Source organism: Callorhinus ursinus, unplaced genomic scaffold (genome assembly GCF_003265705.2).
Source record: "Callorhinus ursinus isolate GAN/ISIS: 27379988/994484 unplaced genomic scaffold, GSC_fseal_2.0 scaffold2, whole genome shotgun sequence".
NCBI lineage: Eukaryota > Metazoa > Chordata > Mammalia > Carnivora > Otariidae > Callorhinus > Callorhinus ursinus.
The window spans coordinates 7112958-7128001 of NW_027397064.1; the positions used below are offsets into that span (position 1 = coordinate 7112958).

Genomic DNA, 15044 nt, shown 5'->3' on the forward strand with positions numbered 1-15044 from the left:
AATTACTAAAGATTATTTCTGAAAAGATAAATAAAGATTATTTCTGAGGCCTTATCAAAACAATGCAACCTACTGGCGCAAGCAATATTTTGTGGTTGAATTAAAATTTGGTTGATAACACATTGGAGTGAATGTGTGAATTTTTTAAATTATATTCTAAAGCTACGGTTGTTAAAATATATCAAATATAATTATTAAACACTACTGAAGAACCTATAGCTCAGACTGAAAGGCACTGCCCTGGGAGATGTGCACAAAAAAATAAACAGATACGTGGGAGTATCATTTCATAGGGACACTTTGGCCAATCCCTCATATGAAGAGGCCTGTATGCCTGAAACTTCTAGAGAATTCGCACGTGATAACAGGTGATGGAAATGAGTGGAGCAGGCAGAGTGTAAGGAAACACTAGATCAGCAGGATAGTGAGTGGCGACTAAGTGTCAGGGAGGCAGGAGGGGATGGTGGTGACAGTGCCAAAATGAAGAATGAGGGCCCCACTGAAAGAGAGCAGTGGCTACTTCTTCTCTTGCCGTGTTGCTGGGCAAAACTGTAGGACGACCGGGGTGCCTGGGTGGCTCAGTCAGTTAAGCATCTGACTCTTGATTTTGGCTCAGGTCATGACGTCAGGATTGTGAGATAGAGCCCTGTGTCAGGTTGCTTGAGATTCTCCCTCTCCCTTTGCCCCTCCCCCCACCAGCTGGCTCTAAAAAAATAAATAAATAAGTAGCAGGATTACTGTTGTGAAAGCTTATGATTTTTTCCAAGAAAAGTCAGAAATCAGAATTTCATGTGGAATCTTCTGAATTTTAAATGATGGTAACTTGGGTGAAAAGGGTAAAGGTGGTCAAAAGGTATAAACTTCCAGTTATAAGATAAATAGGTCTGTTCATCTGAAGCTAATGTATAATTGGGTGTTAACTATACTCCAATTAAAAAAAAAAAAGTCCTGGGGATGTAATGTACTGCAAGGTGACTACAGTTAATATCGTTTTTATATATGAAAGTTGCTAAGAGAGAAAGTCTTAAAAGTTCTTTTTTTATTCTTTTTTATTTATTTATTTGACAGAGAGATAGGGAGAGCAGGAACACAAGCAGGGGGGAGTGGGAGAGGGAGAAGCAGCGGGGCTCGATCCCAGGACCCTGGGATCATGACCTGAGCCGAAGGCAGACGCTTAACGACTGAGCCACCCAGGCGCCCCTTAAAAGATCTTTTTTTAAAAGATTTTAAAATTTATTTTAGAGAGAGAGAGCGCATGAGCACATGAAAGGGTGGGGGGAGGGGCAGAGGGAGAGGGAGAGAGAATCTCAAGCAGACTCCCCACTGAGCGCAGAGCTGACCCTCCTTGGGGCTCAATCCCATGATCCCAAGATCATGACCTGAGCTCAAATCAAGAGTCTGCTGCTTAGGGGCGCCTGGGTGGCTCAGTCGTTAAGCGTCTGCCTTAGACTCAGGTCATGATCCCAGGGTCCTGGGATCGAGCCCCACATAGGGCTCCATGCTCCGCAGGAAGCCTGCTTCTCCCTCTCCCACTCCCCCTGCTTGCATTCCCTCTCTCGCTCTCTCTGTCAAATAAATAAAATCTTTTAAAAAAAAAAGTCTGCTGCTTAACCAACTGAGCCACCCAGGTGCCCCAAGTCTTAAAAGTTCTGATCACAAGAAAAAAAATTGTAGTGATTCAGTCAGTGATGGATGTTAACTAAACTTATTGTGGTAATCATTTTCCAATATATATATATATATACACCAAGTCACTGTGTTGTACACCTAAAACCAACACAAAGTATGTATATAAAAATGAATGTTAGGGGACCGAGTCCTGTGGCAGGCTTTGCACTGGGCGTAGAGCCTGCTTAAGATTCTCTCTCTTTGGGGCGCCTGGGTGGCTCAGTTGGTTAAGTGACTGCCTTCGGCTCAGTTCATGATCCTGGAGTCCCGGGATCGAGTCCTGCATCGGGCTCCCTGCTCAGTGGAGTCTGCTTCTCCCTCTGACCCTCCCCCCTCTCATGCTCCCTCTCTCTCTCAAATAAATAAATAAAATCTTCAAAAAAAAAAGATTCTCTCTCTTCCTCTCTCCCTGCCCCTCCCCCTGCTTCACGCACTCTCAATCTCTCTCTAAAATAAATAAATAAGCTTTGGCACTTAATTCAAAATGTTTTAAAACAAGAGAAGTCCAGTTGTCATGTCTGCTCTTCAAAGAGAAGACATTCTCTATGGGAGGACGATCATGTCTCTGGTTTGGATACTGTGCTTTTAACTTCCACAAAGCCCCGTGGGAACGCTATGGGGGGGCCCCTCTCTTCTTGTGGATTCTGCTCTTCCACCTGGATGGCTGTTCCAGGTCTGAGGCTTCTTCCTCTTCATTTAATCGTGTACTCTTTAGTCATAGCGATCTTTTCAAAACTCAACTCTGACCACTGCCTCCCTCATTCTGAGCTCTATTCTTATGCTTCGTTCCTCTGAGTTTCTGTCCAAAGCCTTTGTCTCGCTCCCCATTCTCCCTGTGAGAGATCAATGCTTCCATTATTATGGACAAAATGGTGGCTCCTAAAATGTATCCTGTAGCCCCGCCCTCTCTCTGGAGCCCCAGACTCACACAGGTACCATACATCTCTGCTTGATACTCCTTAACTCAACAACCTCAAAGCTCCATGCATGTCTTCTGCCTTGATCTGGGTGTGGTGAAGGGCACCCACTGCTAGTGAAGCAGGGCCCCGGGTGGGGGGGGGCGCGCTTGACTGTTCCCTCCCGCTCACCTGGTCTGGACAGCTCTGGTCGACCTAATGTCTCCCCCAGCAGCCCAGCTCCCATTCCCTGGCAGTCTCAGCTCCCCCTCTTCCTTCCTGGCTGCAACAGCTTCCAACAGCTTTGACTTCCTGCTCACCATCTCAGGATTCTCCAGTCCGTCCCTCACAGCCCGCCAGAAGCACAATCAAAAACAAGGAAGACAATGACTGTCTCCTCCAAGACTTTTGCCCAACCCTGCTTACCCTCAATCTTTATGTCCCAGCCCTCTGTCCTGGCAGGCCGCGTTCCAGCCATCTGGAACTGCCGCGGCTCCCAGAGTGGCCTTGCAGCATGTACCTTGTCTCTGACCTTGGTACTTGCTCTTCCCTCTCCCCCTAGCTACCAAGCAGCTCCTCCAGGTAGGCCTTTCTTGACCACCCCACTGTGCATCCCCTTACAGCCCTTACCCCACACAGCTATTGTCCTGTCTCCTTGCCCAGGTCCCAGCTGGACTAGGAACTTCTCAAGGGCGCGAGCCACATATTCATCTCAGCGTCCCCTATAGTAACTAGCACAGTGTTAGGCACACAGTAGGTGCTCAATAAATGTTTGTTGGATGAATGGATGAATGCAGGGCCAGCCAGTTATTGGCACAATGCTGGAACTCACACCTACGTCTCTGAAGCCTTAGCCCTCTCCAAGATTTTATATAATGAGATGTATTTATCTTCAAAGAAGCTTGAGGACATACCAAAATCACAGAAAGACTTCCCACCGAGGGCTCTGTTCATAAACACCTATCTGTCTCCAAATTTAGGAGTGACACAAAAAAATCTCAAAGCCCAAACAAGGTCATCTGCGGGCTCACACAGGTATTGGCCGGGCCGGGCGTCTGTCGGAGTGAAGGGAGGAAACCAGAACCGGCGCTTTCCTTGCCTGGGTGCCCACATTTAATAGGGCTCAGGGCTAAGCTCTGCCCGGAGCATCTCCCTGGCCCGCGCGGCGCCCTCTAGTGGCCACAATGCTCACCGGAAGGCGGAGAACTGCGAAAGCGCCCTGCGACCACCCACATCCCGCCCTCCACCCCACCCCACCCCGCCATGCCCAGCCTCCCGGCATTTGAATCTTGGGTCTTAGGAGGGCTCGCTCCTGCCAAGAGTCGGGCTTGACTGCTTTTTGAGCTGCAGCGTTCTGAGTTAAGTGCAGGCATCGCCGGAGCCAGGAAACACGGGAGCAAATCCCTGCTTTGCCACTTGGCGGCGCTGTGGCCGTGTGGTCACCCAACCCCAGGCGCGGAGGGGAGCCGCCCACCTGCCTGGCAGGGCCTTTAGTGAGGGGAGGTGCTCTAGTCAGGGTTTGGCATAGAACAGCACTCAATAAACCTCAGATCTTATGGCACAGGGCCTGGCCCCGAGGCTAGTGGATGCTTCACGTACACCACGCATGCCACATGCTATCAAAATATTCGTGCATGGGAGCAGAACCTTAAGCGCAGCGGGTGACACAGGCCTCCGGTGGGCGGGTGCTTGGTGGGAGGGAAACGCCTGGATGGGGCCAGAATCGCCCTGGGTGGACTGAGGCACAAAAAGACCCGCAAAGCCATCTGAGATGCTGGACTGTCTTCCCCCTAGGGACAGTGTCCAGGAGGACAGCTCCCATCCTGGGCAACAGACAAGCTGATGCTGGAAGCCACTGCCGGTCCCTGGCTGGGAATCGGGGGTGGGGGTGGGGCGGGAAGAGCCACACCAAACCCCCAAGACAGGTCTCCTGCACGTTTCCAGTATTCTAGACTCTTGCTTTCACATCGCGTAGCCCCTGGCAACAGGTGCTACTGAGCACTGGAAATGCGGCTATTGCAAATCCTGGAACTGATTTTTAAATTCAGTTTTATTTCATTAAAATTTAAAGACTGACGCCCAATTTAGTTACTGGGAAACTTTTAAGTACATCTGGAACAATTTCAGATGTGAATCTCCTTTTTCAACTATGAATTTCATGAAAGCTAAATACAGATCAAATATTTTGGATAAAAATTTAGTGTCTAAATCAGGCTGTTAGTGTAAAAGTCTCACAGGATTTCAAAGATGCAAACTGTCTCATTACAAACGTTTTATATTTAAGTGGAAATAATACTATTTTGGACACACTGGGCTAAATAAAATATATTATTAAAATTAATTCCATCTGTTTTATTTTTTTCCTAATGTGGCTACTAGAAAATCTAAACCTACATATGTGCCTGGTGTTAGAGTTCTCTTAGGTGGGCGGGGCTGGTGTAGACCTACCCAGAGGTCTTCTTCCCTCTGACCTCCCATCCAGGCCTGGCCCTGCTCTCTGGTGCTGGCACAGGCCTGACCAGCCCAGACTGAGGGGCGGAGGCTAAAGCTGAGACCCCCTCCTGCCAGGGAGCAAGGGGCTCAGAGTGGCTGCCCTGGCAGCTAGGGGTTCTGGAATGGGCAATATCCCTGGGATGGCAGGTGGTTAGGGTAGTCAAGAGTTGGGGCAATGAGCTGAGAAGTCCTCATTAACCAGCGAGGAAAAGAAGAAATGCAGGGCAGAAAGACAAGAGACCCAGTGTTCATAACCAGGACTCAGAATGAGGGCTTGGTCACAAGGACTAAGTGCCTAACTGCTCCAAATAAGTGCAGAACAGGACAGCAACAAGCCTGAATTGAGACTTAACATCTGAACTCCTACCTGAGGGTCTCTGAATTTCACCAGTCAGGTGAAAGGCAAAAATTCCTGCCCTTGCAGCAGGAGTCCTGGTCAGGGAGCTCAGGGAGGAAGCCAGACAGGGCTCTCGCCCTTGCCAAAGCCCTGGACCCACAGTGGCCCCATTCCCCAGGCCAACTTTGGACCTGAGCGATTCTACACCCTGGTCCCTTTGGAATCTCTGTGTACCACGGCATGATCCAGTAGGTAGCCTCTGATTCTGCTCCCAGTTAGGCAGCCCTAAATATAATGCAACCTGAGGACTCTGGCTCAGGGGGCCAAAAGCATCTGGAGAATTCATGCAGGATCCTGGTCATCCACCCTGCCTTGTACCTTGTTTCCTAACTCTAAGATTACACAAGCCATGGTCTGTCTCAATCCTCGATCCACTAACACACAAGACCAGGTCAGAAGGGGGTTGTGCAGTCCATGGGTACAAAACAAATGGCTCTCTCCACTGCACTGGTTACGTTTGCCATCCAAACAGGACAAAGTGCAAGTCTCATGACCACGGGGAACCAGCCCCGCAGCGTGCTGCTGCTACCCTTTGAAGTTTAGTCTGCTATCAGGTTAACACGGCTGTCATCGACTTTTCCCATGAGCTTGGGTCCTGGATTCTCTGCTGGGGATAAGAGGGGCTTATTGAGAGCACATTGGTTTGGGGGCCTTGGCCCTTGGTCCCTTTGCAGGTTTGCCCTGTTCTGGTTTGATGACTGAAGGACTCCTCTTGCATGGTAAGTCTTGGAGACAAATACTTTGAGAGGAGAGAAACCAAGATACAAGTATTAGAAAGGGCTGACTTAGGCAAGGCCATTTTGTCTTGTTAAACACGCTCATATCTGCACACGACCGCACACATCCTGTTGAAGACCGAGCCAAATGCTATCTTTGAAAAAATCTCTTTTCAAACATTTATTTTCCAGCTACATGTTTTCCAATCCCAGCTGATAGGGCTGTGGAGATGTTACCCAAGGGCTGGAAGGCTTTCAGGCCAAACTATTCCAGAGGTTCCTACCTTTTGCCCAGACGCCCTGCTCCCAAGGGCCCCTGTGAGGAACGCTTTGAGAATAAAGGGAAAGATCCATTCTGGTTTCGATAGACAGCAATGAGGTACTGTTCGGTTTTATTAGATATAAGGAATTATTGAGTCAAGTCAGAAGCAGCACAACTACTGCCGTATTAGAAGGATTAATACCCACCAGCCCAGACTGTGACTTGACTGGAGGCCCTCACCAATGGCTCCTGGTATCACTGACCTAATCCAGGGCCTCTATTCGCAGACAGGCCCACCGCAATCTTCATGCCTTATAGGAGTCCCTGGGGACGAGATCTACCACCAAGGTCATCACTTCCGGCACCTAACTCTTGTGTCTGCTAGAAAATACCAACTAGATTATTCCTAAAAAGATCACACATAGCCATGTGTCAAGAAAGCCAACCGGGCCCCAAAGGGTCTCAGTCCTGTTTCCCGGTTGGGAAGCAGAACACAAATCTCAGGAAAAGACCTTCTCTCTTCAGCTAGTCACCAGAGATACTGAAAATAATGAAAAAGTTATATGTAATCCACTCTTTACCCCACAGGCTTGCAAACTCGAATGTCCACTGGGACCAGGCAGGTGGCATGTATGAGTGAAGTAAAGTAGAGAGGTGGATTAGATGGGTGGGAAGGGGGCTCCAATCAGGGGAGGGGGTTGCAGCAAACTGGACATGATGGCATGCCCCATCCTCCACCCAGCTAGCTTTTTTATGTGCAATCTCTCAAGTTTCAAATATTGGCAACAAATACAAAAGGTTTTTAAACACAGTAGAGGCTGTGCCTTGTAACTTCTGCCTTAGAGAATTTCCTACCTTAATAAAAGCTCCCCCCACCACCAAATAATACAACTCCGACCGAATTATTACAAAGAAATTAAGAGAAGTAGAAAAATATAGCAGCTTCAAAAATACCAGTCTCCCCACTTTAAAACAAAATCAATGGTAATTCATTGAATTCACTCTCATGTAGGAGGTCAGCTGGGTCTACCTATTGGCGAGACAGCTTTGCATTATTAAAATGACACCTGCTGCTACCCAACCCCAAATACAATGTCACCCTGCCTGCCCTCACACTATCCCCATGAGGCAGAGAAGGGACAGAATTAAGCTGCTTATTATGAAGAATAAATTGAGGCATAGAGCCAGGAGGGACCCTCCTTGATATCACACAGCCCCTCAGCCACAGATTTCCAATTCCACATTTTGGTACCAGAGATGAAAGCCGAAGTAACTACTGGAAGGTATGCAGCACCTTGTAGAACCCTGGGCAGACAGGAGCCCAACTGCACGTCTGCCGAGCAAATCGTGCACGAATGAATGAATTTAGCTACTTCCCTTAGATAGTGCTTCCTACCAGGGAAAATCAGGAGTTGCTCTTACCATTCCAAAGACTTCACTTCTCCAGGGGCAGGCGAGGAAGGCAAGGGAGTTAATGCAGAGTTCCTTCTACGAGTGAACAGATGGCTCTCCTGGCTTTTAAGGGAACATCATCAACACTGTCTGACTCATAAACAGAGGAAAAAGGATTCAGGAACTTGGCACCTCTGGGCTGGTTCTGCTTTGACCTTGGACAAAGGCCTGAGAGCGAGAGAAAGTCCCATGTCCTTGTAATCCATACTCCTACCTTTCTTGTTTGGTGCCATGGGCACTTCCCAGCATCCTTATTCTCAAAGGATTTGGCATAGAAAGTCAATGTCAACATGAAGAAAGGGGACACGCAAAGCAGGTGGCTGTCTTGGCTCTGACCCAATAGGCCCCCAGGGCAGCACTATAGTCTTTTTGCTGGCTTGCTCTGGGAGCCAAGGTCTCAGGAAGCCTAACCCTCTCTGCTGGGGGTGGGGGTGGGGCGCACACACTTCCTAGAATTTCACAGGGAGAAGGGATTGGCTTATCTAGTTTCTCGAAGGAGCCATGATGGGCAATTTGGGTGGAACAAGTCTTTGCTGTTGGAGATTGTCCCGTATGTTGTGAGAAACCCACTAAATGCCAGAGGCACCTCATAGTCACAGTACCCCGCCCCCCCCACAACACACTCTCACACTCACCCACACAGGTTTCCAATTCCGCCTGGAACGGCAGCCTGGCTCTTGGTTGAGAGCCCCGGGGCTTGTGTTTGAGACACAGAAGCCCCTAAAAGTTCAATGACATGTCCAAGGCCACCCCCCCTCCCCGATCTGATGACTTCTGGTCCAGAGTCCTTTCCAGATGCACTTGAAATGACAGATGCTCATGCAAACACACCATGGGCTGCCACAGCACCACAGAGCCTCAAAGAAGACAGCCATCTGTCCCAAAGCATAGAAAAACGGAAGTACAGAAAGACCAGATAACCTCACTGTGATCAGAGAGTGAGCAAATGTGAGGTGGGGGGCAGGTTCCAGGAAAATACATTTTCCTAGCTGGTTCACTGCAGCAGTCCCCTTACAGGTGGGGCCTTTGAAGCTACCACCATTCCAAGGTCAACATGGAGGCAAGGGGGCTCAGTGAGAAGGAGCCAGTCCCCAGTGTGCAGGTTAGAGCGTGGGTAGCCCAGCGGTCCAGCCTTCATCTTGAATCTCCAGCGGGATCAGCAGGAGTATGGACCAGTCCATCACAGGCTCTTGGCCCCTTCCCGGGGTCCTCACAGTCTCCGTTGGGACATATGGCTGTCAGTACCAGCTTCTCCTCAGGGTCCTGGAGGTGATCTGGAACACAAGAGAAGGAATCACCCAACCAGAAGGTCAAGTTTAAGAGTAAGTAAGCTAGGAATGAAAGGGGAGGAAGTTGGCCCCACTAAATATCTACCTAAAAACCACAGTAAAATACATATCGAGAACCTTAAAAATGTATATACCCTTTCACCCAGCAATTCCACTTCTAGGATTTTATCCTAAGGAAATAATTAGGAATAATTAGCAGAACTGCCATCTTGCTACCAGCCCAAGGATGAAATGACACGGAGGGTGGCCCAGCGGAGAGAAGGAATGAACCTGGGTCCTCAATGGGGTCACTGGGCCCCGGAATCAATCAGCTCTAAAGCTGACTCTACCTGCAGACTATCTTTTAGGTGAGATACTGAATGCTCTTGCTGTTATCTATGTCAGCTTGAGTCATGGTTTCTCTACCTGCAGCTGAAAGCATCCTAAGCTATTTGATGTCCACAGAAGAGACTGGTTGAGTTAACTATGGCTCACCCACATGATGCGATTCAGGCATTAAAAATGATGCATAATCCCTGCTGAGCAGGGAGTCTGCTTCTTCCCCTCCCTCTGCTCCTAGCTCCTGCTCATGCAGTCTCTTGCTGAAATAAATAAATAAAATCTTAAAAAAAAGATGCATAAAATTCCATAGAACTAAACACACACAAACACACAGACACACACACAAATACAAGTGAAACTGGGGGAATCTTAGTAAGATCTGTGGATTGTTTCAATGTCAATATTCCAGGTGTGATATTATCCTATAGTTTTGCAAGATGCTACCAGTGGGAGAAACTGGGCCAAGCGTACACAGGATCTCTCTGTACGATTTCTTACAACTGCATGTGAATCTACAATTACTTACCATTCCCCTGGAAGAGAAAAGAGGTTATTGATATGTAATTACTGCCATGGAATGTTGCATACTCACAATGTTATTGTGAAGGAAGCAGATTCCAAAACAGTACGTATAAATGTGTCTGTATAATCACATATTTATTATGTATAAATGCAAATGCATAGTCCATGAACGCAATTTTAATACATTCATTTCTACTTGAGATTAAATAATTTGTTATATGCTACAGGGATGCCTGGCTGGCTCAGTCCAAAAAGCATTCCACCTTTTTTTTTTTTAAGATTTTATTTATTTGTCGGGGTGGGGGCAGAAGCAGGGGAAGTGGTGGGCAGAGGGAGAGGCAGGCTCCCTGCTGAGCAAGAACCTCAATGCTGGACTTGATCGATGCTGGATTTGATCGCAGGACCCTGGGATTGTGACCTGAGGCGAAGGCAGATGCTTAACCGACTGAGCCACCCAGGCGTCCTGAGCATGCAACTCTTGATCTCGGGGTCGTGAGTTTGAGCCCCACGTGGGGCGCAGAGATTAAATAAATAAAACTTTAAAAAAATTGTTATATGCTACAGAGAGGGGAGTTATCCAAGATTTATGTAAAATTGTTTATGATTCCTTTGCTTATTTTTTCCCTTTGGTTTCCAGAAATATCCAAAATGATGTTGGAGAGACCGAAGTTAACATTTTTACAATGGAATGCTTTAAATACCTGATGTATTTGGCAGATGATTCATGTATTATATAGAAGCGTATTTATTACAATTTAAATAGCACAAGGAGATATATAGCTAGGTAGACAGACAGATGCACAGAATGGTCTATGCCAAAATACAGATGATAATTACTTTTGAGGGATGGGAGTAAGCAAATGATTGTCATACTTGTTTTCCTTTCTCAAATATTTTGAGTTTTCACCCGTGATAGGCAGAATTCTAAGACGACCTTTAAGATTTCCACCCCTCAGTGTACTCATCCTATATAATCACCTCCTTTCAGTGCAGGTAGAATCTGTGAATAGGATGGGATGGTCGCTCCCTTGATCAGGGCACCATAGAGGACAACAGTGTGAATTCCTTCTGTGATTGAGTGACATAATCGGAGACCAGAAAAGTCTCCTGCTACTTGAAGAAGCAGCTGCTGTTGGAGAGACGTGTAGAGGGATGGCTGTCAGAGCTGAGAACAGCCCCAGCTGACGGCCACCAAGAAGGCAGCAGAGAAGTGAATTCTGCCCACAACCAACCACGTGAGCGTGAAGGACTTAGGTTCCAGAAAGGAATGCAGCCCGGCTGACCCTCTGATGCGGCTTAGTGAGGCCCTGCCTGGACTCCTGACCCACAGAAATCGTGAAGAATTAATGCGTGTTGTTTTAAGCCATTGAGTTTGTGGTAACTTCTTACATGCCGAGGGAAGGCTGACACCTCGCCTAATGATTTTTTCAAACATAAGGGACACAAGAAAAGTGTGTTTTAAAACACTGCCCATTGTTTTTTTCTGTAACAGAGCAGTGCTGTTCGGTGCACGTTGGGGCTGTGGGACACATACATTTAGCTGGTTACAACTTATTCCCCCAGCACTTTCTAGCTCTCTCACAACAGCCTCAACAGCTGCTCCTGTGGACTTCGAAGAACTGTGTCTCCCCCCCCTTCTCCCTTTAGCGGCCTGAGGATCCTACCCTAGAAAAGGCTTCTGGCTCAGTTCCTTCCTCTTCATTCCCAAACTGTCAGTGTTGGGTCCAGGCTGCCCATTGTCCCTCCTGGGACCAGACAGTCCCCTCCTAACTGGCTCTGCCTCTAGTGTCTCCCTGCTCCACAGTGTTGTCACCTCTCCAGAACGCCCCTAATCTGGACACCCCTGCTCAGAAATGGTCCACAGCTCACTATTTCTGAGAGACTTGGGTCTAGGGTCCCAATTTGGTCCCAGCTCTCCTCCTTAGCCTCAGCCCTCCCAGTCTCCTGTACTCTCTGCCCCCCACCGGCACTCCTGACAGGGGCTCCTTTTCCGAGCATGACATCATGCCCTCAAGCCTTCGTTCATACTGCTTCCTCTCCAAGGCTTCCCATTTCTGCCTAGGACAATCTCTAACCCTTAGCTCCAATGTCACGTGTTCCTGATGCTCTCTGGATCCTCGGGGGAAGATGGAATGCATCTGGCTCCAAGCACCCCACCATGCATATGGCGGACACCTGCCTTCCAGCCCTGCCCCCACCAACTGCATTCATTAGTGAGAGGCTCATGGGGCTAGGGCCCTACTGGGGGGCCCGTGTGCCTGTTGCCCGGTGGCAGGAGCACCTCACATCACTCACCTCCATGCTCTGCACATGGCAAATGCTCTATGGATATTGGTCAACTCTATCCCTTAGGTCCCTGTGTGCACAGGACCAACCCCATAATCCCAAGCACCTGGCCCTCAGAAGGCCAGGAAGGCAGCACACTCACCCTGAGCTGGGTCACTGGGGGAGGTGGCATCTGGATCCTTCCCCCGGCTCCAGGGACCCCAGGAAAAGCACGCCAGCAGTGCTGGGAGGCCCGGTCTCTCCCAGGGTCCTGCTGCTAGAAAGAACACAAAGTCCCAGATGCCGCAGGTGAGCATGTTTGACAGGACTGAGAGATTTTCTGTTCAGCAAACCAGGAGCCTCAATTATCAACTGCCCTAGTTCAACCGTTTGATTAAAAAAAACAAAGATTCTGGCGGCGCCTGGGTGGCTCAGCTGGTTAAGTGTCTGCCTTCGGCTCAGGTCACGGTTTCAGGGTCCTGGGATCGAGCCCCAACTCTGTAGCAAGAAGGGAAGGCTGGAGGGCTTGGAGGACAGGAGGTGCTGGGAAGGCTGGGGCAGGAAGGGATCTGGGAGTGTGCAAAGAACAATCCTGCATCCCTCAGCTCTGCGGGATCCAGCTGTACGCAGTGCCAGTATTTTAATCCTGAGACCCTGAAAAGCTCTTGTGAAACCTTCCGTACCAGGTGCTGATGGCAGTAGTCACCCAGGCTGGGAAAAGACCCTCACTCCCCTTCCTACGCTTCAGGAGAACGTGTAGAGAAACGCAGCAGTGGGTGCACAACCAGAGTGGGTAGCCAAGAAGGATTAGAAAATTCTGGGCCTTCAGTCCCCACACCCTTTCCCCACACTCGGAGTCTTGGCATCTATTCCTACGACTCCGTGGCGCATCCCTAGCTGCACAGGGTCCTAGAAGCTCCTGGCACCGCCAAACCCCTGGTCCCAGTTCTGTTCCCCTTTCCACCTTGAAACTTGGGCCTCCTGAGGCTTTCTCACCTCCTCTCCCTCCCTCCTAGCTCCCAGCCGAGTCCAACCTTCTCTCCACCAACTTGCCTGCCTTGAGCTGGTCGGCCGGCTCGGCTTTCCCAAGCCCCTGCGTCTCTTATGCTCTCTGGATCCTTCCGGAACAGACTGGACCCCGTGCCCAGGGCCCGCTCCACGCTAGCTGGGAAGGCCTAGTGCTAGGCACCTCCCCTCTCTGGGCCTCAGTTTACCGTGGTGCACAAGGAGTGAAGCTGACCTAAAGAGTTCCACCTTGGGGCCCTCCGGCCCACCCCAGCGGCCCACCGCCCGTGCCCTCCCGGGCCTCGTAGTCTCACCTGGTCGCGCGGGCCCGGCGGCTTGGAGCGCCCTGCAGGCGGCCGCCTGGACGGCCAGGCTGGAGGCCGGGTGGCCGGGACAGTAGGCGGCCGCCTGCACCGGGCCCCCCGCCTGGCGGCCGAACACTGCGCGCAGCAGCGCCTCCAGGAGCCGCAACCCCGTCGCCGCCGCGTCCTCGGGCCCGGCGTCGGCCACCAGCACCCCGACCAGCGCCGCCCCGGCCCGCCGGCGGCCGCGCACGTCCCGCAGCATCTCCCGCAAGCGGCGCCGCGGCTCGCGGGCGGTCAGCGAGGACGCGCGGCACAGCACGAAGACGAGCGGCGAGCGGATGGCGCGCGCCCCCGCCGTCCCGGGCGCCCTCTGCGCCCCCGGCGCCCCGGCCCCCGCGCCGCCCGGCTTGCCCGCGGCTTGCTCGGGAGGGAACACGGCCCGGGCGAAGTCCCGCAGCAGCGCGCGGCTCTGCTCGCGCTCCCACAGCTCGCCCACCAGGAGCACCTGCCCGCGGCCGCCCGCCGCCTCCACCAGCGCCTGGAAGGGCGGCTGTGCCGGGCGCGCGGGCCGCGCCGCCAGTTCCTCCAGCTCGCGCTCCATGCTCGTCGCCGCGCGTCCTCTGCGGCCGCCCCGGCCCTGCGGCGCTGGCGCTGGGGCCCGGAGGACACGCCCCCGAGGGCCAAGCCCCGCCCGACTCCCGGCCCGCGGGCCGGGCTCAGCTGGGCGGGGGCCTGGGGCTTTCCCCGCCAGCGCCCTGAGGGTGGCTCCTCCCGCAGTACCTGTGGCAGACGCGGGGACACCGGCCGTCCATCTGTTCGTCCATCCATCTATCCATCCGTCCATGCGCCGGTTCCGTCATCCATTCAACAAACACTTGTTGAGCACCTACTAGGTGCAGGGCAGCCAAAGGTGAAGGAAGACAGAAACTTATCATGTGAACAAGTTAGGTCGGTTTGAGACCCGGAGCAGATACTTCTGGGGAGTCCGTGTAGTTCGGGGACCGGAACTTCTTGGGGGGGGGCTGCCTCTAACTGTGCTGCTTTGGAGTGTTGGTGGGAGGCACCAGAAAAGGAAATGCAGAGAAGGGGGTAGGAAAGTGAGAAAAAAGGGGAAGCAGGGATTTCTTCTCTTACTTCTGTCACTTAATTCACCTTTTGGGCTTCCAGCATTTAACAAAGGCTAATCGAGGGCTCATTATTTCCGCAAATACTTATTACCCTGGGCACTGGGGGGTGAAAACCAAGAAGACAGCATTACTCCCTGTAGAGCAGAAAACTTAGGAAGGCGGATGTGGGCACTGCTGGTGCTCGGATCTGGGGTGCGGGTGGTGAGTGGTGGTGTAGGGGTGACAAGAGGATGTCAGTAGGCCAGGTTAGAAGCAGAGATGCATTTCCTTTAATTCTAAGGGTCTAGGTCAGCTTCCTCCAATGGAACATTCTTTGATGACGACAA

The 15044-nt window shown here is 50.9% G+C and overlaps 1 protein-coding gene across 2 annotated transcripts; it reads right to left on the bottom strand.

The window, feature by feature from the left end:
• Positions 1-6313: 6313 nt before the first annotated feature.
• On the bottom strand, positions 6314-14226 carry CUNH2orf72 (chromosome unknown C2orf72 homolog). Of its 2 annotated transcripts, none has more exons than XM_073877402.1 (3): positions 13601-14226; positions 12445-12555; positions 6314-9158 (listed from the first exon to the last, which is right to left on the bottom strand). In XM_073877402.1, the coding sequence occupies exons 1-3, from the start codon at positions 14190-14192 to the stop codon at positions 9019-9021; spliced, it is 843 nt and encodes a 280-aa protein (XP_073733503.1). In that variant the 5' UTR covers positions 14193-14226; the 3' UTR covers positions 6314-9018. The 2 variants fall into 2 exon arrangements, with proteins under 2 accessions (XP_073733503.1, XP_025742544.1); XM_025886759.2 differs by having other exon boundaries at positions 12445-12558.
• Between the last annotated feature and the right edge of the window lie 818 nt (positions 14227-15044).

Excerpts from the sequence above, each read along its gene's own strand:
- CUNH2orf72 (XM_025886759.2), bottom strand. The coding sequence starts at position 14,192 with ATGGAGCGCGAGCTGGAGGAACTGGCGGCGCGGCCCGCGCGCCCGGCA. Across the intron at positions 12,559-13,600 it reads CGCCGGGCCCGCGCGACCAG|CAGCAGGACCCTGGGAGAGA; the intron begins GTGAGACTACGA and ends TGTTCTTTCTAG. Across the intron at positions 9,159-12,444 it reads CCCCAGTGACCCAGCTCAGG|ATCACCTCCAGGACCCTGAG; the intron begins GTGAGTGTGCTG and ends CTTGTGTTCCAG.